Genomic DNA, 26967 nt, shown 5'->3' on the forward strand with positions numbered 1-26967 from the left:
ACAAGTTCTGAAAGGTTTGACATTTTGGTGGGTTTGCTCTCATGAAATATCAATGCATAATTCATTAGAATTTCCCACTCCACTGCTGCCATCAAAACAATAGGTTTAGTGCTTAACCTCAGATTATAGCATAATATGATCCACGATCCAAACACAAATGGAGTTATGACAGACTTGACAGTGACAAAGGACTCTGAAGACCCACCTCCCCACCCCAAAAATTATAATAAAAATGATTGAAAAATATATACATATATATTTAAAATAAAACCCAGCAGGATAAATGTTACTGTTTAGCATGTTTGGGGAAAGTTTTGACATGGCATTCTAGAAACCAAAGTCCACTGTCATCATGATCTGAGGGATGAAGTGATGGTATTCTTTAAAAAGGCATTCTTAAAAAGGAACCACACATTGACACACTATTACAGTATTTGTGTTGAAAACCAGCAAACACATGTGTCATCCCACACCTAACACAGATATGTTAGAAGGCACAAACTATTTCAGAGTGTACTGTAGCTGACATTTTTGTATTAGTATGCTATCATCAGCCTGTACATTGAAACTATACACACTATAGGATACCAGGTCAACAATGACCTGGTATCTGTCTGCATAACATGCTATCTAAATTACATTTTAGCCTTTGCATAAGCCTGCAAGGTCGTCGAGGCTAGGGCAAGTGCTACGGGCTGAGGTGGAGTCTGAAGAGGTAAGTCTTCAGATTACGGCAGCTGAGTGGGAGTGACTCTGCAGTTCTAATTGCAATGGGGAGTTCATTCCATAGTTTGGGAGCCAGAAGGGAGAAGAGTACGTATGTGTACATTATATTATAATGTATGACAGTATTGGATAATGCCAGAAATGCCAGAAATAAATCATTTGTCAAACCACTGATTCGGTCAATAATGCCTTCAGTCCACTAGGTGGCATTGTGGCTATAAAGTACAGCACCAGTCCATCCATGGTGGTGACTGTCAGGAAAAGGATCAAAGATAAAGTTATATAGAAGGCTCATGATTGAGCTAAATTCCAACTCAGCTCACAAACTATAAATTCAGGAGGACCGTTGCCAAAGCCTGCAAATCAAATGCTTCTATTTCTATACAGAGTAAGGCTGCACAGCAGGGCTTTGTGTGACCTCCTATACCATGGAATTTAACAATTTCCTCCCATGAACTCAATGATAACCCCCCCCCCCCCCCCCCGACAACACACACATACACACACGCGCACACACACACACACACACACACACGCACACACACACACACACACACGCACACGCACACGCACACGCACACGCACACGCACACACACACACACACACACACACACACACACACACACACACACAGCTGATCGGATTGGAGAATATTCAGTAGAACTTCCCTTTCATCCAACAACACCTCGTAGACACAACACCTCTCTCGTTCACGATACTGTCTGTCCATCATGCATACAGTTGGACATCTTCATATATGTTCTCAGCATGCTCAGATGTCCTTGTATTGTTCACGCGTCTTTTCCCTGTGTAGAAAAAACGTCAACATTGAGGGACATTTAATTACAATCCCCCACTGTAAGCAGTCTAAAAAGGGAAAATTATCGACCCACGCACTGCAGCTGGCTGCTTAAAGAGAACAGAGGCCTGTGCATGTTCAAACTGTAAAATTCACATGTTAAATGGCACATGAGTCACAAAATATAATCCGTTCCATTTACCAAAAACAAGGACAAGGATTATGATGATGGTGGTGCAGAAAATTGCTGCCAATCTGCCAAGGTTCCCCACCTCCAGAAAGTCTTTGAACCTTCCCTGAATTGAAGACGAATAATATTATGAATGAATGGGCCCATAATAAATCAAACAAAGCATGTAGAATAAATAAAGTGCACTGACTTATATTTAAAAAAGAATAGAGTAGGCGACACACGCGCGCACGCACACACACACACACACACACACACACACACACACACACACACACACACACACACACACACACACACACACACACACACACACACACACACACACACACACACACGTGGACAAAGTACACAATCCTATTACAGTACTTGAGTCAAAGTATAGATACTCCTGGTCAGATATTACTTCACTACAAGTGAAAGTTGCTCAGTCAAGTATAGAAAAAAATAGTTCAGTATTCCAAAGTAGATTGTCTTTTTAATATCAATGCATTGATGTATTGTTTACACAATGCATTTACAGAACCCTGTAATTCTCTGAAACCACAGATGTACTGACTTCCTTGTAGAACCTCTATGCGACACAAAGCCAATAGAATATAAAACTGCAGCATAGAATTCCAATCAGAGCGAGCAGTTTTTTGTTGAACTGCTCCCCCATCACCACACACACAAACACAAACATATGCATACAAACAGAAAAAGACATACATTTGTTCATATTCACCAACATAATCTATACCTGAGCTTTGACAAATTCCATCACGGGGTAGTTAGAAGTCTCTGAAGCTTCTGTTCCAATTACTGGTGTTGTCAATATCTCTGTAGGGGTTTGATACGGTTGGTCACTGAAGTTTGCTTAAGATACAAAGTAATAATTGCGTCTTGTGCAGAAAATTGTACTAGTCTGCAGTCACAATTGTTACTTTCTAAATGATTACGAGCTCACCTTGTCCTGCGACAGTGGGCAGCACGTAATCCTGTGTAATGGGTTCCTCTTCCATTGGAGCTGCTAAAAACACAAGGGTTAACCTAATGGATCAATGTTTTGAAGTTCACCTGTAGCACTAAACACAGTACTTTGAAACACTGATTTGAACATTACCTTCTACTATCAGGAGGATGTTAACTTTGATGTCATTCCACAAGCCCGGGACCTCCACCCTGCAGCCGTACATCCCAGAGTCAGTCGCCTGGGCATGGACGATGGTCAAAGACACATCTCCTTCTCTCTCCCCCAGGAACTGGTACCTGGCGGACTGACGGAAATCTACAGTCCCATACCAGGAGGAGAGGACGGTGTCGGAACATTTGGATAGGGGGACTTCCGCTCGTCCCCAGCACGCTGGCAGCACGCCATGAGTGTGTGTGTCGTAGCTACAGGGCAGAGTAATGTTGTGTCCATGGTTGCCAACTACAACCGAGGTAGCTTTACTCACTGTGGGAGAGAACAAACACAGTCAGGTCAGATGAGGATCAGGATAGCAGTCCCAAAATCTGTACACCCACAGTCCTAACCCCCGATAAGCAAGGTCATGTTGCACAACACATTGTGAGCTTGTAGATTTGCTATTTTTGGTGTGTGACCAGCAAAAGTCTATCAGGCATAACTCTAAACCTAACACACACACACACACACACACACACACACACACACACACACACACACACACACACACACACACACACACACACACACACACACACACACACACACACACACACACACACACACACACACACACACACACACACACACACACACACACAACAAACAAAAAGGTGGGCTATTGACTTACCTTTGATAAGGATAGAAATGAAAAGATAATACGAAGGATGCATGTGGGAGTCTGTAAAATACAGCAAACACTGCTGCCGATATAAACAATGATAGATTTCTGCCCACAAGCACCACCCCAACAGCGTATATAGCCTATCTGTGCTTCCTGTTCTTTACTGTTGCAAAGGAAGTCGATAAGTCGATTCTAGACATGACTAAATTTAGCTGGTCTTCAACTTCTTCAACTTCACCGTCATGCTGTTCAATACTCTGATTGCTGACCAATCCTACATTGTTATAAATGAGGTGTATGTTTTGATCATGCAAGAGACCAAATAAATTAATAACCCTGTTAATTTCATTCAGACTGAGATGATGTTAGTATTGACTTTATTGTAAAAGTCTGCTTTTTTCTATAGGAAAGTACCAACGTGACCAGAGGGAAATGACACACACTTAAACAGGAAATGTCATGGTTTCATGAGAGTCCTCGTCATACTTGAAGTTTTGGGTGCTTTCTTGGAAAGTGGATAAAAAAGAAACCATTCTGCCTGTGCACATCAAATCTGTCTCATTATGGGAATACAGTTTGTATTCTTTTTGTCCAATTTTGCACATCTCATGGAAAAAATGGTTTGGTTATCTATAAAATTGAACAAATTGGAAGCTGCCTTGTTATGTTTGTTTGATCAGGTTGTTTCTCATTCCTGCAAGACTAAAACTATTTCTCATTATGGAAAATGGTTAAAATGACAGAGAATTGCATTTTACATCCATTACACAGTGCCTCAGAGAAAAGGTTGAAGGACCAGCTTTGATTAGATTTGACTTCACTTCACTTAACACATTCCAATGGATTTGATAAACACAGTTCAACGAAGGAGAGGTTATGAAAACCTTCACAGCAGACAGGCAACTGAAGCAAGTGCCCCATTAAAGCCTTCTCTATATGCTCAACTTTTGCTCAAGTGAAAGAAATTAAGCCTGTTTAGTGTTTATTTTTACCCCCTGCTTGGTCTCCGATTGGAGCCACTGTCAATCTGCGATCCAGATAACGTTTTAAAAATGACATTCACAATCTAGAGGAATGGGGCTGGTCTGAAGCCAAGATGCCAACAGTGACTAATGCATGACTGTGTGAGTTCTGCTGATGTCTGATAAAAATGGAAATGGAACAGAAAAAGGAGAAGTGGATTCCAGAGGTCAGAGTCCTGGGGCTCATTTTTTAGAAAAACAAGGAGGAGGTTACTGACGCCTGGCCTGGTCAACTCCATTTACAGACAAACCCAGAACAGGGCAAAGATGGATTTCGAGAGTTCAGGTGAAGTGTAAAACCCAGATGAGCACAGTCTGTCGAGAGAATCTGGTACGATTTGGTGTAATACAATACATCGTTGTTCCTCCGTCAGTTTGGGTTTCATAAAGTGATCCATCACAGACATCGCAATGTGAAGGTATTGATATGAGATAGTGCAGATGCAAGCAGACTCACGCAAACATTGCTGAGTTGTCATAGAGCTCAATGGTTCCTTGAATGACCTCGACATTGCAGTGTTTGTCCAGTGAACTAGGAAGCAGCTGCTACTGGGAATATGAGACAAAAGCATTCTTGAAGATGCTCCCTGACTCCCACAAAAAAAGCACATTCTACCCATATCCTACCCATATTCTAGTGCATCATTACCGTGAGGTAATGCACAGGTAATGTGTGTGTTAGCGTCTTTGTGGCATAGTTTTTATGGTTTCGTTTTTATGTCTGTTTTAGTTTCAGCTCCACTTTACTGAATATTTCAGTTTATTTTCAGCTCCACTTTACTGTATATTTCAGTTTATTGTTGTGTTTTTCTTTGTTTAGTTGACTTTTAGACTTTCAACAATTTCACTTTGTATGTTGGTTGTCGTGTTAGTTGTAATTATTGTGTATAACATGAATGTGGTGTGAAGACAGTTTCTACAGTATCAGTTGCTTTCATTTATTTTTGTTTAATAAGAAAAATATTTATTATATCTACAGTACGTTTTTTTATATATGTTAAGAAGATATTTTTCACGTTTACTTTTAGCTTGTGATAATATCACCTCTGAGTGTCTGCATGCGATGTGTATTAAGTTAACATATTAGCTTATGCTTAAATGAGGTCATGGTTACATGACCTAATGGAAAGGGAGAGACAGTATGCCTCCCCAAAGGTAAATATTTTAATTTGACTGTTTTTATCTGCCCTTTGCTTTTCCGCCGTGGCTGCAGACTGCAGACTATTACAGTAAGACAGGTTAGGCCTACAATGGAAAATCCAGACGCCACTTAACTTCTTTACTGCACTGAAGATCAGACATGTTCTTAGAAGCGACATCCTGACGTAGTCTGATCAGTATGACTACCATGAAAAGAATGTTAAATAAAGGTCTAGATTGACACCTTATCTAGACCTGTGTGTGAGTTAGTGCGTGCGTGTGTGCGTGTGTGTGTTGTGTGTGTGTGTGTGTGTGTGTGTGCATGCACGAGCGTACGTGTGTGTGCGCACATGCGTGTGTGTGTGAGTGAGTGCGTGTGTGTGCACATGCCTGTGTGTGTGCGTGTGTGTGAGTGCGTGTGCGTGCGTGTGTAAGTGCATGCGTGCGTGTGTGTGTGTACTGTGTGGTGGGGGGTTAGTGTGTGGGGGTCCGCAGCTGAATGAACAATGCCTGTATATGGAGTGTGGAGCAGAAATCTCTTGCTCTCCCTCCCTCTGTTTCTCTCTGTTTCCCTCTCTCTCTCTGTGCGTGTGCATGTGCGTGTGCAGTACATGTATGGTAGATTTATGGTCGCTACTCCCCATGCTCGACCCGCCTCCCCCCGGCTCGCCACTTCCCACCGTCATCCCTCCTGGGAGTGGGTCTCCACAGCCCCCCCCCCCCCCCCCCACCCCCTCTTAATAACATCTCACCAGGGAGGCCAGAACTCAGAACTCATGGGGAGTTTGAGAGCGGAAATGCGTCCAAGACAAGTACTCCTGGAAAGAGGACGAGAGCAAGAAAGAGGAACAGAGATTGAAAAGACAGAAGTAAGACTGAGAGAGGATTGGAAAACGTCTGTAGAGGAAATGAGGGGGGATGGATAGATGAAAAGATGGAGTGTGAAAGAACAGATGGGAGGGATTATCGCTGGATGTATGGCTTGAGTGCGGCGAATGTTGGTGCATAACTTAAGATTGTGAAATGATACTTCATGTTGCAGATAATGACACTTCACACCCACAAACAAGGTCTCCTCACGTCATGGTGGAGGTGGATTCATCGTTGAGGCAGATATTGATCTGCTACATCAATTTACTTTGCAGCATTGAGGTGAATGATTTAGTAATACTCTCTTGTGTGAGTCAGAGGTGGAGACTGGTCATTCGATTGAATTAGCCTTCAGCAAGCAAGCAGTGAGACAACAAGATAACGCCAAGGCAGTGTCACTCGACATGTTCTCAAGTTTACTAAGCACGCAGAGAATACACATTTGCACAAGCCACATTGTGGCCGGACGATATGTGAGTATTTACAGATACAGAACGAGGCGAGGCAGGGCAGGAACAGGAACAGAGAGATGCGGTACAAACTTTATGCAGGGTTAAAGTTATGTCATAAGTAGAAAAGTACATATGCAAACATTATATCTACACACAGAGTGATTAAGTGTAACTATAACACTATGTACAGACACAGGGATGTGCAGCTGTACCACAAGGATACTGTGACATTTCTCCTGATGTCCTTAGGCAAAAGGACGTCTTTTGTTTCTTTTGTTTTCTGCCACATTATTTTTTTTACCGTGAGTGTTTCTGGAAGAAACCCACCCAAGACCACCTGTAGAGTAACATCTCTTTCTTGAGAATAATGACCTTAGAGATGCTCAAAAAAATACTACCACCACAGAATGTGTAATTTGTATTGTTTACATTGTAGTAGCCTGTGGTCTAAATATGGACATGAGAGACATATGATGCTGAGGCTGAGCTGAAGAGAGAGGAGCCGCCCTGTAGGACGAGGAAGACTCATGCAACACCATTCTCATGAGTTCATTCCCCTTCGGCACTATCAGAGTGGAAAAATGCATAAACATAAACATGCCCTGAAATGAGAGATGATCAGGGATGGTCAAGGAAGGGCAGACCTGATCCAGAACCAGCTCCCTTCTACATAGTCTCTCTCTTTCTCCCCCCACTGGGAAACGAAATCCTGTTCTCATTTCTCACACGGCCAGGCCACCCCTGCTGCTAACACGGGACCACTTGAGGACACTTGAGGACACGTATGGGAAAAATGATCCATCCAAGCTCAGGTTTCCTTCAACCAAATATCCAATAACAAGGAGCTAAGACATATGAACCCAAGGTCTAATATGCTCCAAATTGGAATCTTTATGGAAGTTTTCAGTGTTCAATGTCAGACTGACCCCGTTTTTTTGACAGAAAATATTAGCCAAAAATGCATTTGGTTTTGGATTAATATTTAGGCTATAGGCCCTACTGTAAGAGTGTCCAAATGTTATAGTGAACAGTGAATAACATAAATTAGACGGAGTTGAGGGGTCAGGGAGTTTAGTGGGAGCAGGTTAGAGGTTTATGTCCTCTGTCTTATTGGTTAAGCCCACTGTCATCTTTATCTACTTGTTTTTTTCCTGTTGATTCAGTTCCAGCAGACATAGTCTGACTCGGCCACAATGCTGTGAAACACTCCAAGGCCGAGAGTCATGAACGTTAAGCAGCATGAGTCAAGGTTCATGAGAAAAATTGTGGTCTAATCTGTTACAGTGTGTGTGTGTGTGTGTGTGCGTGTGTGCGTGTGTGCGTGCGTGCTCATGTGTGTGTGTGTGTGTGTGTGTGTGTGTGTGTGTGTGTGTGTGTGTGTGTGTGTGTGTGTGTGTGTGTGTGTGTGTGTGTGTGTGTGTGTGTGTGTGTGTGTGTGTGTTGCATAAATAATACATCATAATTCATAATTGCACAAGGGCATTGAGCTGTGCACACTATTTATCACGTTTTTTTAACCAGTCCATTAATGACTGGTCTCATTGTCTTATTGACATCCATCTTATTTTTGCCCAAGAGCTGACCTTTGGGACAACAATGTAATCACTGAGCGGAGGGCAGCAGAAGCTCAGGCATAGTAATAGTTACTGCCCCCACCGTTGAGAGCATTTTCAATTTCAATACTTTATTTGTCACATGTGTGTATTGCATGTGGTACTGCGTGTGGTACTAAGTACTCACAGTAAAGTATGTCACAAACTGTACTGTGAGTGGTACGGCATATGAGCAGTGCAAGCAATATTAGCGCAAGCAGCCAAATATAAACTGATCGAAGATAAGCTAAGATATAAGCTAAGATCACCTTTTATCGATATCTGGAGGGGAATGCATGTGTCAACAGCAACAGCTTTTGAGAAAGAAGCACAGGACAGGTACAAGTAAGTGAAAGAGCCAGGAACTAAACCTAAGATAAATAATATGAAATAAAAAATAAAGATAAGATAAGATACTGAGCTGCTGGCCCTAGATATCTGCACAGGATCTCTGAATGAATGAGTGAGCGAGTGAACAAATAGTCTATCACTACCTTGTTCAGTTTGTTGATATCCCTTGTTACCCGATCATGACTCTTACGTGCTGCACGGCCTCTATTTATTTATATATTGTTTGCCTCTTTACTTTTAATTTAAATCATAATTTTCTGTGATGTGCATTTAGTTGCATTGCAGTATAGAATGTGCTATACTGTATAAATAAACGTTGATTTGGTTTGATTTCTTCTTTCTTCTTTCTTCTACTTTCTCTAGTACAGTGGTAAGATTACATCAAGCAGTAAGGAAAGACAGTAGGGATGGGGGGGGGGGTTTGTTTCAAACTCCAGCCAGGGACATAAATCAGTGGGGCAAACCCACAGGTCAAAGTATATGGAGGGAACCTTTTGAAGAGGTTGCTGGGGTCATGATTCACTGCAACACCTCAGTAAAAGGTTAAATCAAGATCCATTTAAAAAGGTACTTAGACGGTGAATGATGTGTTTGTTGTTGAAAAGCTTTCAGACAAAACATTTGCATGGGGCTTTTCATAATGATTTACCATGACATGTTTATGTCTGTGTGTCTGTTTATGTCTGTTCACACGTCTCAGTTGGTGTCCTTAAATTACCTACAAGACCAAATGTGTCCAAATAAAACTCAAATTATTAAAAAGAAATGGACTTGTTAAAAAGCAATGTTCTTGTCAGTTCTCAGATATATCAACCGGTGTACGTGTATGACGCATGTAGCTGCCTGCAACATTACTTGCAGTTCTGACGTGTATGTCCAAATAATATTCAATTCACTGGAGGAAACAAAAATTGTACTTGAAAATGTTCACACCCTCCAAGTTTTTTGAGAAGTCTTCCCTCATGTCATCATGTCTTATGGGTCTGGACACATGCTCCATCTTCAGATAATGATTGAATTCATTTGGAGAAGGAAAACAAAGACAGGAAGGAATGTGGTCTGCACGACTAGACACAATTGGGAAGTCAGAGAGGGAATGCAGAATGTCAGTGGAAAAGAATTTACCTGCAAGGACAGCTGTGGTATTTCACAGTCTCAGATCATATTACGTCTGATGCACTTTATGTTACGCTGCAGTCACTCTGGATGAGGGTCAGAAATGCAGCTAGAAACTCAAATATTTCTTAGGAAAATATATAACTCAAAAGCTACATCTCTGCCAAGAACCCTGTGGACTCAGGTTGGATAGAGAAAGGATTCAACTTCTGTAAGATCAAATCGTCTGAGGCTCCCTCTCTCTCTCTCTCTCTCTCCTTCTCTTTGTCTTTCTTCTTCCCCATTCCCCCTCTTTGTCTTTCTCAAACACTCTCTCTCTTCCTCCCTTCCCCTCTCTCTGTCTCTCTGTGTCACTGAATGTTGATGGGTTTTCTTGTGCAATCAATCAGTTTACCGGTCCAGAAGGGGTGGCCAATCACTGCAATTACTCCTGGCTTACGCAATCTCCCCTGGCGTCTGTGCAGCATTGTACTGCATTGTAGACGGGAGAGGCATTTTTTCATTGCCACTGCGTTCTCCTTGGGAACACTGCCGTTGCAACTGTGTGGTCCACTTGGCCACGGGTTGACCAAGATCACCAGTGAGTTTCTCACAGACGCTTGTTGCATTTCAATTAGTGGAAGCAAAATACTTCCACTTAAGACATGGTGGCCAGATTGTTTAGATTGTTTGTTTGTAAGCCAAGGTTGTTTCTTTTTATCTTTTTTCTTTTCCTTTCTTTGTTTCTTTTTTTGATAGACTTAGCACTCATTATTTGCAGTGCTTGGGTTAACAAAAACTGACGTAATGGCTTCAATTTTTCTTTTTCAGTGGGTGACAAATGATCCACACATCCAAGTGAATTACAGGCTATGGAATTTGAATAACAGTTCTATTATGCATCCTGATGACAATGCAAACACAAACAGGCTGTCAAGTGTGACATCAGAAGGCTATTCTCTTCTTGAAATGGTGGCAGTTAAAAAGACATTAGAATAAAAGGGAGAGGTGGACAAATTGCTGGCTGCCCCCTAAAGAACAACTTTTTTTATAAGCACAAAACTCCCTTGAGGTGTACAAACAACTTGTGCTCCTATTTGGACAATCGGTCCAAACAACGCTTTTGTATGTGGATTTTTCCATTTGTTGTATTAAACAAAGTTGCCAAAGAGAGAGATTGTTAATGATGCATGATAGTTTACAAGCTTATTGCATCACTACTTATTCTGGCTGGGGTCTAAATGTTTCAAAACTAGTGTACTGTGGCCTTGTTTGTGATTGTGAGTCTCTGTTTATCTTTTTTAAACAGCATTTAAAAGTGGTTCTTTGACACATGATGATGGAGTAGTAATTCAAACGTGTTTGGTCTGAAGAACCAATTTCCCTCACAAAGAGTTCAATGAAAGTTCTTAACATTTTTCTTCTTTCCTGTTCGTTGTTGGCATATTTTCAGTTTTTGAGTGAGTGAGAGGCGATAACATTTTCATCTGGCCCTGATTCATTTATAAACACAATTTCCTCCTAGGTGTTTAATTATTGTGCTATATGGCCACGGGTTAGGATTAAGGTTACATATTATGTTAGTTGTTATGGGAGACCTCTTGATCCTGAGATTTACCTAAATATAAAATTAACATTTCAGTCAATTTTAAATCATGCGCATTTGTTTATTTATTTTTAAGTTACATGTAGTCAAAACATGCCAGACAAGAATTTCTGAAAAAGTTTTTAGAAAGAAAAAAAAAGGTTGCATTTTGCAAGTGGCTGCCAAAACAGTAATGCCAAACAGCGCTTAAATAAGCAAAGCCCCTTTTTATTAAAATCCTCTATATTAAATTAGGTTTGAGCTGTTTAGATGTTTTGAGAAAATATATGCCCTTAACCTCGAGTACAAAATGTTGGGAATGTAAATATGTTGAGGCCTTGGCTCATTTTATTGCCCATAAAGACCTCGAGAGTATGAGAATGTCTCACAAAAAAACAGCTCCATAATGCATGTTATTTTAAAAGACCACTCAGTACACATCAGACTGTTTATCTGGCCAGGTGATGCACCTTCTCCAAATGTATGTCCATATAGCTGTCACGTTGACAATAAAGAACATGTATACATACTTGTATACATAGATGTAGGCGTGCACCTGCAGGTACGTGCACAAAGACCTAAATCCATATGCATCCTTGCATACAGACATGCAGACACATGCACGTACGCTTGAACACACGTACACAAACACATTATGTGCATATGCGAGCACACACACTTCTAAAATGTCAACGATTTTAGTCTTTAGACTTTTAGTTTACAAACTTCTGAGAAAATTACTAAAGTAATGTAATCTTTTTTTATTGCCACCCAAAAAAAAACTTTAAATCTTATAGTCTTATCTCTTTTAATGTGGATCACTCTGCGTCAGCCAAGGTAAATAGAGGAATTCATCTGTTCTGAAGCTGCTGTTATTATAAGGAGGCTGGAAACACTCAGGGCTCATTGTTGGGGATTCAAATGAGATGCACACACAAAGCTGAGTGATTGAATGGCATACTGTATACTGTATATAGGTGAGAAATAATCTTTTGGCCCTGTGGTTTGAGTTCCATTCTGTTGTCATATGCACCAGGCTTGACCCACACCCCAGTATCTGTACATAATCTTACACTGTAACTTAATCACTCTTAACCAGTTAATCCCTGTACTTTGTACGAAAATGGCCGATCTACAAGCTCACACTGCGACACGACGCATTGTGACGTATTTAAAAAAAATTGATAATTTATTTCGATTGTTTTACTACCCATAATGACATGCCCAAAATAAGTATGCCAGGTTCAAAGTGGTTAAGCTGTGTAAGCATGTGTTTCTCACACAATGTGCTCTTTATAAAGATGCTGCACGCCAGAAGATACAGGATGTCACTGTTGATGTACAACTGTCACCTGCTTGTCAGAAAAACATGTTTTCTGTCTATTCCTATTCATATAACATCTTGCCTGCTTCTGTATGAACCATGACTCACATACCTTCTGGCAACGTAATGCGGTGTGTGCAAATGTATATACTATTTGTGTGTTGTATAAACTTCAGAACATGCCTTGTGACACTACTTTATTGCCGCTTTCCCGGTGTTGCCGCGGGTATAAGCTCTGTGCATGACTGTAGTCCCAGGTTTCCAGAAGATGGTGGTTCAGCAGCAGATTTGAACTATAAACACATGTTTGAAGGTGTCATATTCATGCGTTTCCAACAGGCATCATTCCCAACCAGCATCAGCTTCGTTTTGTAAAGGGTGGTAATTTTACATAGTGCAGAATGCATGTTGAAAATATTGAAATGACGCTTGAGGCTGCTCAAAGGCTGTGTTGTTAGTCTGGCTGGGTGCAACCATTATTTTTGTTTAATTCATTAATAATTGATTGAATCAACTTCATTCTTGAGTAACAATATGTCAATATTGTTAGAGGATTGGACAATGGACTCTATGTTCATTTGAGGCCTCTTTTGTATTGCCTCTATTTTGTTGTTTCTGTTTATTTTTTTGCTTGCTTTAATTGAACTGTCTGTGTTTTGTTTTAGTTTTTCTTTCCCCACACTGTGTTTTGTTGTGGTTTGTGTTGTGAAGCATGTTGTAAACTTGTTTTTGAAAAGTGCTATACAAATAAAGTTTATTATTATTATAAACTATCTCCAACATGGCCGGGGTCATGTTGTGTATAAACAAGTAGCTTCGATGGTATAATGGGGGCCGTTTGTTGTGAAGCCCCTTGTCAAATTGGGGCATATCCTGTAACATTGGAAAATCCTTGGATTTTCCAACGTACCAAATATAATCTTATAGGATTATGACATTCCTATAAGAATCTTTTCTTTCTTTTTAAGAAGGATTTCTTTTTACTAGGGAGATCAGACAGTTCTACGTCCTGTCTGTGACCATACAAGAAGAGATCAACTTAAGACATGTATCACTGTACCTCCTTTTTCTTCTGTCATAATAATATATTCTATTCTACCAGTTTTAATTAATAATAGCTATATTCTGGTTAAAAGCATTGCAACTGCAACCCCTCCACCCCCCCCCCCCCCCCCAGTTGTGACGCATCTTCTTTTTTTTAAATAATTGATTAAGATGTTTTTCCTACCCATAATAAGGACAGGCCCAAAATAAACATGCCATGTTCAAAGTGGTTAAGCTGTGTAAGCATGCGTTTCTCACACAATGTGCTCTTTATCAAGATGCTGCACGCTCGAGGATACAGGATGTCACTGTTGATGTACAACTGTCACCTGCTTGTTAGAACAACATGTTTTCTGTCTATTCCTATTCATAACATCTTGCCTGCTTCTGTATGAGCCATGACTCACGTGTCTTCTGACGCCGTCATGTGGCGTGTGTTGTAGGCTATAAACTTCAGAACATGCCTTGTGACACTACCTTGTTGCTGCTTTCCCGGTGTTGCCGCGGGTATAAGCTCTGTGCATGACTGTAGTCCCAGGTTTCCAGAAGGTGGTGGATCAGCAGCAGATTTGCACTATGAACACATGTTTGAAGGTGTCATGTGTCCAATCAAACGAAGCTATGGGAAAATGAACCGGAAAAGGAAATGGGAACTGGGAACTTTCTGGAAACCCGGGACTACAGTTATGCACAGAGCCAGCGTGTTCGATTTGCGATGTGTTGATCAGTGTATTCAAGCTTATAACCAGCACTGGCTGTGCTATTGTGTGGGTGAAATAGACTCTGCTACAATGGGTACAACGGGTATTGCATAATGGGACAGGCATGCGTTTCCAACAGGCGTCGTTCCCAACAGGTTTTGTAAAGGGTGCCAATTTTACATAGTGTATAGAATGCATGTTGAAAATATTGAAATGTCGCTTGAGGCTGCTTAAAGTAATGCAGGTTTGCATCTACATAACGTATGTTGGTAGTTGGTAGACTAAGAGGAAAATTACAAAAATGTTTTTCTAGCTTAAGAGCTTTTTTTGTCAAAACTAAATACCTCAGACTTTAATGGAAGGTTTAATTATGTCGTGATCTCGTTGTAATTATGCACTTGAGTCATCAGCCTATGAAGGCTTCAGGCCGGAGCTAACTGAATGTTTCATTACTGTAGGTGCCTGGACCCATGGGAACAGCTCTCCTCCTGCACTGTGTGTAACTCTAAATACTGGGCAGATAACAGCACAAATGCTTGTCTGTACGATTTCCTATAATGAATGTAATTAAGGCAGACAGAGGACTGCAGCTATACTGCCAAAAGACACAGTGGTGTAGCCTTGTGCCAATGGGGTGTGAATGTGTGTGCGTGTGCGTGTGCGTGTGCGTGTGCGTGTGCGTGTGCGTGTGTGTGTGTGTGTGTGTGTGTGTGTGTGCGCGCGTGCGTCTGTGTGTGTGTTGTCTCACAGGATTATCTAATGCATAGACCATAGCCAGTCTGCATAGTTGTAGGTAGGTAGGTGATAAATAAGACTATTAATCGTTAATAGTTTTAAAGTGCTGTGTGCTGGATGTCAGACTGATGAATGGCAACAGACAGGAACTAAATAGTTATTTAACTTATCTTGCGTTTTGGCCCCAAAAAGGCTCTAGAAAATGAGACTAAAGGATTACACAGAGCAGTCTAATGATGTTTTCTATCGATAAGTCATATTTATTTTCCCCTAATTTGCTCCAAGTAACTATCTTTCTTTGCCATGTTATGTAACATTCAACTGCTTGTTGTCAAGACACATAAGCATTTAGAATGTGAAATACTGTATTGATTTCTCATTAAAGGGGAATTAATAGCATTGGCTTTATGTACATCGTAGAGGTTTGGCTGGGTGTTCGTGGCAGTGATAAGTGGTATACAATATATACACAAATACAACAGAGCTAGCTGTTTCCAGAGAGAATTCCTTGTTTGTTTTTTTGCCTTTCAGCTTTAGCTTTAGTTCTAGTGTTCACTTCCATTTTTAAATATTATAACCGTTATTCATACAATACTTTCAACAAAAACAAAAAACGTTAGAGTTTATATTGAATAGCTATCAATACATTATGTATATTTCTAGTGCCAGCTCCCTCTCAGCCAAAATAATTGAATAATACGGTATAATAATAATATAATATATTATTAATTATAATATATATCTTACTCTTATCAAAACAAGGTTACAGAGTGATTTACAAAAAGCTGTAAATCACAGAAAAGATAAACATTACCTCCTTGGTAAGAATCAAGGCTCGAAATAATACTATACAATTCAAGAAGGGAGTCGCCAGTTCCTCATGCAGGTTGTTCTAGAGCCAAGGAGTCCTGACAGCAAAGGCACGGTGCCACGGTCAGCAGTTTTCTTCAGCCTTGACTCTGGAACAACCTGCAGGTTCCTGCCGGAGGACCTCAGGCTGCATACAGGCTCATAAGGGGTTAATAGCGCAAAACATTAATTAGGAGCCAGGCCATGAGCTGCCTTAAAAGTAATCAGTAAAATATGAAAATCAATCAACAGACAGGCAATCAATTAGAGAGCAGTCGTGCACATCCAGCGTGGGAGGTGCTGGCGGTGGCAAGAATACAAAACAAATTAAACCTTCTTCTCAAGTTTCACATCCATATAAGTACTCTTCCAAAAAAGAATTGACTATTAAAAAAGCAGCAGCCACACTTAATTTGTTGGCGTTGAGAAGGTCATCTTACCAACTATTGGTGTGTGTGTGTGTGTGTGTGTGGGGGAGGGGGGGGGGGTGGCATTAGGATATATTAGCCTGTGAAACATTGACTTATTGAATAATTAATCACTTGACTGAGCTGTGTGTTGGAGGGCGGTTTGTTTTGCAGTCCACTATTAAGTTATGAGAGCAATTCCTTTTATTAGAAAGGAATGTGACAAAGCGTTTGTGAAATGCCTTGTTCTTTCGTGGAACTAATGAAATAAAAAGATATCTTTCAAGTAAGTCAGTCTATCTTGAATTTTCTTTCGGAGGAGTGTGTGGTCCTGCCCTATGGATATGAATCCTGAGAAAAACGTTTAAAACGTTTTAAATCTTATGTTCTCTTCTCCCGTTTTAGTTTAACGTCTAGCGATAGGATAAAAGATTTTGATCCTACTGAGTGTTTTTTGCTTAAGGCATGTTAAAACGTCATTGCAATAGTCGAGGCACAAATAAAAAAGGGTATGTATAATGATTTTGATGTCAGTAAAATACAAAATTGATATTATCCTTGAAATATTAATTATTTTGCTTATTATCTAAGAAGACACTGAGGGTTCTGGCAACAGACATTGCATTTGTTTGATTAAGACCAAGTGATGACTGAGTTGAGAATGTAAGTTCTGGTCCATAGAGAATTTGACTGCAACTCAGTATGAGGGATTTCACTTTAATTTCTACATCTACTCTGACTTTTGCACCCCAGACAATTCTAAGTTTCTTTAGATAATACTTACATATTTGATATTAATTTGATCAGACATGCCCCCAGCCTACAGTATGTAAGTCCAAGTTCAACTTCAAACTCCATGTTGAAAACTGGTGACTGATATTGTCCTAATGACTGGGGAGACATACATTTTTTGATTAGTTATTTCATGCATGGACTTAATTGATTTCATGCATGGAATTACAGGACTCCTCGATGCAACATTACATTATGGAAAATATGAACATAATGACAATAATAACTAATCGAAAAATGAAGGTCTTCCCATATAGAACAACAATATCAGTCACCAGAAACAGGGACGTGTGTTTTCAATGAGTCTAACATAGAGTTTCAAGTTGAATGGACTTATATAGGAGAGGTGTGTCTGATTAAATGAATATGTAATATGAAACATTAAATTAAACTACTTGTAAACTGTCTGGAGTGTGCACAAAAGCCCAAATAGACAAGTGTTTTGAAGTGAAATTCCACTATAACTAAATGGGATAATATAAGGGTATAGTTTACTGTGTGGATAATTTATCTAAATCTCTATCTCAATCGTTATCTCTACAAGGCTACTTGTGGCTGATTTCTGAAGTTTTAAGTAGTCACACCTGGCCTAAGTTAAACTAATTGGACTTTGAGCTCAGTAGAAGACAACCAATCCCTACTGTTGTCCTGTGGAGTCCCACCAGATGCTTCTTTTCACCATCGATTAGATCAATACATAAAAGGATAAATCAGCCATCCCCTCCCCACACTCTCAATAGACTGCCTCTGTCATGACAGCACATTTCACATCTATCCTAGTACCATCTTACCCTCTATAATAAACCTGCCAAGCCATACTGCATTATGAAGTCACACTAGTGCACTAGCGCCTGACCAATGGAGCCAAGGGGCAGCACCGGCTCCCCCACTTGTTGGGGGGCAAGAAAAATGATTTTTTTTGTGTGATATGAAATGTGAGCTAACCATCACGTGCACAGATAGACTCTAGGTGGTGCTCGAGCACCTGCCCTTTGCCCTCTTGACCAGAAGTGCCCCTTTGGAAGAAAAAAAATCAATTCTGGATTAAAAGCTTCTAATATATTAACAATTCCCCAAAATGTGCATTGCAACTTTCTTCTATAAATCTCACACTACTAGGGCAGCCGGCGGTTCCGCGCACTGCGCAAGGTGCCTTTTTTTTGGGGGTCATGCTTATGTTCCCTCAGCCCTATGTTCCCTCAATACCTAACAAATTGTTTTTCATCCAAATTAGGTCCTATGTTCCCTCAGCCCTATGTCCCCCCATCTCAAATTAGACCATATGTTCCCTCAGCCCTATATGTTCCCCAATCCCAAATTAGACCCTATGTTCCCTCAGCTTTATGTTCCCTCAGCCCTATGTTCCTTCAGGATCACATATAGCCCTTTGATTGATTGATTGATTGATTGCTATCTTTATTGATCATGAAATAAAAGATATGTCACATGTAACATACATCTGACCCACCATAATCAAAAGGATTACGCAAAACAGCTTACAGTTTGTTTCCATTGCGGTCCCTTCCATAATGTGTTGGTGAGGTCACCTGTTGGGGTCCTCTGAAAGGGGGTGCAATGATGCGCCTCGCCAGTCCGGATATTACGTTTGTGACGTCGACCCACCATCCACCGTTGACGCTTTAGGCAATTTTAATGTAGGATAGGCCACATCGAATTTTATTTAATTTTGTTGACTATCCCTTGGCCTTATGACAAGGGATAGCCTAAAATGTGTAGAAGAAATAAAAAGCATTTTTGTCAACTAAAACTTGCGTTAGAGCCTGCGAAACATTTATTGGCAAGGCGCCAGACAGGTGGCTTGTATAAACAAACCAGCGTGTGATTCCAAATGCAAAAAAATTAAGATAACTGATCGTAGGGGGAATCATGTGAAAAATCATTACGAGGTGGATACAGGCATGACATTTGGCACATGACATTTTGTAAACTGTAAACATGTAAACTCAACATCATGTGTGTGCATGTCTGTGTGTAGGGGACACAGGGAAACTGTCAGAACCTTCCCTAAAACATCCGGGACAATGCTCCATACGTCCCAGACTTCCAAACTGTGGAACAAACTCCCCTTTCCACCGTAATCTGAAATACATCAGACTCCACTTTAGCCGGTAGCACTTGACCTAGCTTTCACGACCATGCAGTCTTATGCAAAGGTTAAAATGTAATTTCCTATAGTTTGTATAGTTTGAGTTTCAATGTACAGATAATTTATTTTTTTATATTGTACTGTTTAGACTGTAAATCGCTCTGGATTAAGAGCATCTGCTAAATGCCTAAATTGTAAATTGTAGGTCTGTTTTGCAAACCAAACGAAACAGTTTTTTTCACTTTATGGGAGAAAACTGAAGACAAAAGATAAAAAAAAAGAGAAGTATGACTAAGTTACAGAAGTGGTCAATTTTATCACCAACTTCATCATGTCATGGGTGGACTGGAAACAAAAGTCAGCCTGGGAATGTTAATTACAGCGGCCCTCATATTTGTAATTAAAGAAATAATAATAATGATAAGTAGTGAGAGCTCATCTGTCAATCAAATAAATACAATCAAATAAATACAAATTAAAGAGCCCCAGCATGATAATCTATAGGGCAAGACCCCTACGGTCTTTTTTACAAACCAGTATTGTACTGCACATGGCTTATGAAACTATCTCATATTTTGACACTACTTGCCTTTTTTATGTTATGGGAGGAAACAGATTACAAAAATATAAAGTATGAGAGAAGTGGTCAATTTCATCATCAACTTTATGTTGAAATTTGTGGACCAGTAGATCATATCTCACACTAGATATACTGTAAATGGAACTAAATAGCAGTAAAAGTGGTTCTCTGGCTGTGTGTGTGTGTGTGTGTGTGTGTGTGTGTGTGTGTGTGTGTGTGTGTGTGTGTGTGTGTGTGTGTGTGTGTGTGTGTGTGTGGGGGTGTGTGTGTGTGTGTGTGTGTGTGTGTGTGCGCGCGCGTCCACTATGCAGAAACAAGATACGTAGCAGGAGGCATGGCTGGTACAGTATCAATAGTGCAGCAAATGTGTTGCAAATATTCAGATGTATTGAAAAACGTATTTGTGACAACAACTGCAGACTAGAAACAAATGTATGAACATTTTCCACTGAAAAAATAATACATTCATTTTCTTTTTATGATTATTATTGTATGATAAATGGACTGCATTTAAAGGTTTGTTTTTGCAGTGTAACCTGTGTAGCATGCAGTGAAACATGGGGGTTACGGGACGTCAGAATAATGGGATGTCTGAATAATGACATGGCACCATCAGCACTCGCTATGCAACACTTTTAATAACGCACAGCAGCAGAAGGAAATGGACACATGTATCAGACATATGGGTGTGAACTGTGGTTTACAATATAGGACATTATTCGAGTCACGCTCAAAAGTGTGGACTTGGTACTGCAGTAGGTTCTGCTGACAGGCTTTTTAATGGGTTAAACTGTAAACATGCTTAGGGCTTATTAATAAATCATTATCATTCATTTTTGTAACTTCTATAAAGTATGTACTAGACTGGGTCTATGTTGTTTAACTTCTCTGTTTTCAAAAGGTTGTACTTTTTGTGACATGACATTGCCACACCCTCTTTTAATCCTATCCTATTATATATTAAGGAAACCTTGGTCAGTCAATCAGTCAGTCTGTCTGTTCTGCATGTTTCTCCTCAGTGGGTTGAGCAATTGATCTGCACACAGGCATTGACCATTAGCATATGCAGACAGTGACGTGGCCCGTTTTTCACTTCCCCCAAATTGAAGCTGTTTATTAACGTTTTTGTGTAAACACCGGAGATTCAGAGTTTGGGATATGGGATCTGTTGTTGTCAGGATCTGTCTCCTTGTACTTTTATTGTGTAGTTATGTTCCTAGTGTTTCCTGTCTGCCCTAGTGTTTGCTACCTGTCTTGTCTCACCTCCCTGTGATTACTTGTTTCTCCACCTGTGTCCTGTTAGTCTTCCAGCCAATCCCTGTGTTGATTGTCTTTGAGTTTCACCTGTGTCTAGTTTAGTCTGTCTATTTAAGCCCTGTGTTTGTGAGTGTTCCCTTGTCAGGTTATAGTCATTGTTACAGTGTTCCTGCCTGTGTCTGTCCAGCTGTAATCCTGTTAAGTGTTAATAAATACAATGCATTAGACCTTCCTGCCTGCATTGGTCTGCTTCTGGGTCCCCACCTGCCTTGCACTGTGACAGTTGTCATGGTTACATGCATTTACACCCATGATGCCAGAAAACGCCAGGATAGACAGACACTGTCTGCAAACTTATAAAGGACTGTTTTATGAGCGGGAAGGCACTTTAGATATCATCTCCATAGCACTAGCACGCAGACTGACACGTGCAATGTTCGAATCCAGGTTGTGTTATTAGCATGTCGGAATAACGGTGTAAAGAGTGGAAACTTCTCATGGTTATGGGTGGCAATAATTCCACGTTGGGTCGTAAATGATGTCACACACACACTACACAACAGGATTAAATCACTGTCCAAGATGCATAACCCAGAAGTCTGCATATAGTTTGTGTAAAAATCTGTCTTTTTGAGATATCTTGCTAAAGGATATCTGATCAGACAGACAGACAGACAGACAGGTTAATGAACAAACAAACAGGAGCAAAAACATCAGCTCATTTGTACTCATCTGAGGGACCATAGGGCTTAGGGAACATAGGGTCTAATTTGGGATTGGGGGGACATAGGGCTGAGGGAACATAGGCTCTAATTTGAGATGGGGGACATAAGGCTGAGGGAACATAGGGCTGAGGGAACATAAGGCTGAGGGAACATAGGGCTGAGGGAACTTGAGTACGCTCCCTTTTTTTTTACTTGAGCACCTGCCCCTCAAAATGTCTGTGCACGCCACTGAGTAAAAAATCACAGTAATCCTTAATCATATTCCATGATATTCAAGGGCTTATGGAGAGAAATGAGACAGACTCCAGTCACTTTCAGTTTAGAGCACTGCAGGTGTGTGTATCTATGGCATGCCCAGCTGATGCTCGTTGACACTCGTTAATGCATCAAGGAAGGCAATTATGTACAGTAGGTCTACATCTATTCTTATGGGACAGGTTTAAAAGGGTATAGTTTACTGTGTGGATAGTCTATCTGAATGTGCAAGGCTAGTGTGGCTGATTTTTGCAATTTAAGTAGTCACACCTGGCCTAAGTTAAACTAATTGGACTTTGAACTCAGTAGAAGACAACCATTCCGTATGTTGTCTTGTGGAGAGAGAAAACAACTATCCCCACTGTTGTCCTGTGGTGTCACCAGATGTCTCTTTTCATCTTCGATTAGATCGATTCATAACAGGATAAATCAGCCATCCCCTCCCCACACTCTCAAGAGACAGCCTCATGACAGCACATTTCACATCTACCCCAGTACCATCTTACCCTCTCTATAATAAACCTGTCAAGCCATGCTACATTATGAAGTCCCACTGGTGTGCTGCTGTGATGGTTGCCAATGATGAGCATTACCCTCCACCTCACCTCTGCTCTGCGATTATGCTATGATGAGATGTTCTGCTACGGATGGTGTAAAACAGCCAGTGATGTCCTCGGATGGCCCACCACTCTTCGCAGTCCAACAAAACAACACATCAAGGCTAAGGCATCACCCTATATTAAGAACAACCTTCAGTTCCAATGAGAAATTACTGAATTCAAGTATTTATATTTAGTAAACATTCCATGTTTATGGGATTCTGGGTGTTACAACTTACATTAGAATAGGATCTCTCTCTCTCTCTCTCTCTCTCTCTCTCTCTCTCTCTCTCTCTCTCTCTCTCTCTCTCTCTCTCTCTCTCTCTCTCTCTCTCTCTCTCTCTCTCTCTCACATGCACGGTCACACATACACTGATGCACACAAGTCTGCGCTAACACAGTGGGAGAGATGCCATGAACCTTCTGGTGAAACTCCTTACGGTCAGCTGAAAAGAAGCATCTGCTGACTCCATGTGGTTGTCTTTCTCCCTCCACAGGACAACAGTGGGGAGTGCTTGTCTTCTACTGCACATTTTTCTCAATGACCCCCAGGGGTCCTTGAAGGGGTTCCATGGGGTTTGATTGAGCAATTCTAAAAGATAAATACACAAGAAAACCTGAAGGCTTGTTTCCATTGTGGTCCTTTTGGGGAAAGGGGGCAGGGATCATATTATTGGACAACCATCTTTTTAATGAGAATTTAAAGTTTTCAAACAAACTGATCAACTTAAGGTTGGAAGGTAAACCATTCCACTGAACTGCTGCCGAGTATAAGAAAGCAGGGCCGGACTGGGACCAAAATTCAGCCCTGGCATTTTGGTCCGGACCGGCCCACCCCCCCCCCCCCCCCCCCCGTTTTGTCAACGGGGGGGGGGGGAAGCGTTTCACTGTTTCAGCAGCCCAGCCCTGCACATGAACTCTGCAGCCGCACTGAGGCCCCTGCTGGAAAGCATCCCAGCCCAAACAGTAACTAATAATTTGGCCGCGCGACCCGGAAATGACCGTAATAATCCTAAAACCGGAGCGAAAATATTTTTCAACAAAAAAAAAAGTTTTTTTTTTTTTTTTTTTTTTTTTGTGGCCCAGCGGCCCACTGGCCAGCGGCCCACCGGGCATTTGCCCGGTACGCCAAATGGCCAGTCCACCCCTGTAAGAAAGATATTTCCCCCATATTGCTGTTAAAACGGCAGGGCACAAAATCAGTAGAGCTACCTCTGGTGGAATACCTGTGAGTATCACTAACCTAAGAAAATATTTGGGTGCTATATTATTTTCCTGTAAACCAAACACAATTTAAATTGTGTTTGGGATACTCTCTCCTCCACTCTAAGCCACCCAGGGGTGGTGTAGTGGGCAGGGAGAAGATGAGTTCTAGGATGCAACTTAAGGATCACTCTAACCAATTTTGAGAGGTCTGAAGTCTCTTCTTGAGGCTCATAGAAATGATAGTATACCAAGATGTACAGGCATAATCAAAGTGACAATGTACAAGAGCCCCAGCCAGGATTCTTTGGGTGTTTATATTTAAAAGGTTGGATACTCTAGCTAGAAAATGTGTTCTTTGACTTACCTTTGAAACTACTTTGGGGGCCATACTCTCTCCTGATGGCTTGTTATCCAAAATATACCCAAGTAAGTAATGGATTCCTTGGCTGTAACTTCAAAGTCACCTACCACTACTTTAAACCCAGAAGACTTCTTCAGTTTGGCATTAGATCCAAAAAGAATGGACTCAGTTTTGCGCGAGATGGTGAGACAGTTTGTTGTCTGCTAACCCAGACACTAACCTTAAGATGTTTAGCACTTAGTAGCTTTTCTACCTCTGGTTCTCTTCATGAGAGACTAATAAGGCTGAATCGTACGCAAAAAGAAATTCATTACAGTCAACAGCTGACTTCATGTCATCTAAATTATTATTGATAGTTAGGAGCCAAATGGTCACTCAGAGGCCTAGGCCCCTTGAAATAAAAGGAAAGTTTGAGATACAGAGTGCTCTACTGTATCTCCAAAGGACAACAGCAGGGGAAGGTTGTCTTCAACAGTGGCAGGTGGTTGTCTTCTGCCTCCACAGGACAACAGTGTGGGGGGGGGGGGCACAGCAACAGGGACTGCAGCACACATGGGAATGGGCAACAACTAAATCGTACCCAACTAAAAATGTACCTAATATCAACTACACCTGCCTTCACTTATCTCACTGCCAATCCTTGTTGCAATCACCACAGTATAAATACACCTGCGATTAATTGTTCACTAGCCTGTGTACTGCTTAACGTAGTTCCGAAATGTACACTGAAGGTATTGTTTCCTCTCGCATTGATTGTTTGTCTCTTTAGCCAAAACGCTAAACATACAGTAGCATTGTTGTAAAGTTTTGTCTTGCCATTTCAAGTGTTCATTTTCAGCAGTGCTTGTAATGTATAACCAGGAGCTCGTTCTGAATGCTTCCGACGAAGAGCTGCTTTCCTCTCCCGCCTGGACCACCATACTGGAATCCAGCCGGACAGCAAGCATTTACTCCCCCCAGCACAGCCGAGGCGGGACGTCGAGCAAGGGGAACACCAGCAGGTCCACCTTGCATTCCGGTCCGCCTCTCGCCGCGACGTGCCTCCGGCCATCTGCATGGGCACACCGTGCCCTTGCTTTCCATCTCCAATTGAACGGTCGCCGGCTTGCAGCTGGTGCTCGCAGCGAGGGGAATCCCCCCCTTCCAACGCACTGACCGGAAGGCGGATCTGTTTGCCGCCTGCTTGCTCACCTCCGTGCAGAGCGTCCCGGCTCTCCTTCTCCCGGATCACGTGCGACCCTGCCCACCCAGGCCTCACGCTCTGGCGCCGCCACCCACGACTACGCCCACACCCTGAGTCTCACCCTACCTTGGGTTCCTCATCCAATCCACATCCACCTCATTTTGTTCAATACATTTGTTTAACCTAAGTAGAGATGTGATCTCTACGTCTCTTACTAGTGAAATGACACATGCTCATATATCACCATCTCTAACACATGACCAGGACTGCAGGACGCTCAGAGCTGTGCCAGCTACAGTACTATGCACACACTGCAAAGATTCAAACTATTACACTTGTGGTCAAAGACATTCTTTTGTTATTTGACTTAATATAAAAACAATAAGAATATTTGCAAGCAGTCTAAAGGAGGATTTACCCAGAATAAATAAAATATGATACAATATAGGTTATTGTCTCCGTGGAGAAACTTGTCTTGGACTTATATGCTGGACAAATATAGCTGCCTCCGTAGTAGTATAGTAGTAGTAGTTTGTATTAGTAATGAAAACAACATATAAACAAAGTAGGACACACTGAAGAAAATCACAACCACAAATTACACATATTGCAGAAATGAATTACAGTGAGACCATGAAACTACTGCACAACAAACAGTACATTATTATATACTGTAGGTTTGCCTGAAAACTTCTTTTTGAGAGGCTAATTATTTATTGAGACAGCTGTGGAGAAAAAAAAAGTATGTTTCCTGATTGCTAATAGGGCTACATTCCTGCTCAATATATTTGGAAAACAAAAATCTAAATTTAAACCTCCCTTTGGGGCAGCATATTTTACATACAGTATGCACTGTAGCACAAACAAAAAAAAGACATAATTTCCTCCTTTTGGATTGGCGTGAAGACAACGAACTAGAACATGCTGTCCAAGAAAAACAAACTTCAGCTTGTGGGCATATGATTATTTAATAAATTGTTCCCATACTTACAGTACAAGCTATAGGCATGTAACCAGAGCACCATAATAGTGTTTAAAGGAATAAATAGCTTTCTATATCTGCCTGTGTTATGTAGCAGAATATAATCTGATTACTGTGTTATGTGTATGAGTTCAGTTATCAGGCATTAGCTCTCTTGATGTTCATTTCTTCAAACTACAGAAAGAAATGAAACTAAGATATATCTGTATTCATAGTCCCACACTCAAAAATGTCAGGAGGAAAT

General features: G+C 41.1%; 1 protein-coding gene across 2 annotated transcripts; it reads right to left on the reverse strand.

Moving 5' to 3' along the window:
* Positions 1 to 1229: 1229 nt before the first annotated feature.
* Positions 1230 to 3654, reverse strand: LOC308075815 (hepatitis A virus cellular receptor 1 homolog). 2 transcript variants are annotated; one of them, XM_080415786.1, is made up of 6 exons: positions 3516 to 3654; positions 2822 to 3154; positions 2666 to 2725; positions 2459 to 2538; positions 1729 to 1822; positions 1230 to 1533 (listed from the first exon to the last, which is right to left on the reverse strand). In XM_080415786.1, exons 1-6 carry the CDS (start codon positions 3556 to 3558, stop codon positions 1457 to 1459), a joined length of 687 nt encoding a protein of 228 aa, XP_080271912.1. In that variant the 5' UTR covers positions 3559 to 3654; the 3' UTR covers positions 1230 to 1456. The 2 variants fall into 2 exon arrangements, with proteins under 2 accessions (XP_080271912.1, XP_080271911.1); XM_080415785.1 differs by having other exon boundaries at positions 2666 to 2728.
* Positions 3655 to 26967: the final 23313 nt, after the last annotated feature.

The sequence above is a fragment of the Gymnoscopelus braueri genome (genome assembly GCF_963280865.1).
Source record: "Gymnoscopelus braueri genome assembly, chromosome: 20".
Taxonomy (NCBI): domain Eukaryota; kingdom Metazoa; phylum Chordata; class Actinopteri; order Myctophiformes; family Myctophidae; genus Gymnoscopelus; species Gymnoscopelus braueri.

What these genes read in the sequence shown, in the direction of transcription:
- LOC308075815 (XM_080415785.1), bottom strand. Translation starts at nt 3,558, where the DNA reads ATGCATCCTTCGTATTATCTTTTCATTTCTATCCTTATCAAAG. An exon ending in CATCCTCCTGATAGTAGAAG is followed by an intron (nt 2,729 to 2,821) that starts GTAATGTTCAAA and finishes TTGTGTTTTTAG; the next exon opens with CAGCTCCAATGGAAGAGGAA. An exon ending in AATCCTTGTCCTTGTTTTTG is followed by an intron (nt 1,534 to 1,728) that starts GTAAATGGAACG and finishes TTTTCTACACAG; the next exon opens with GGAAAAGACGCGTGAACAAT.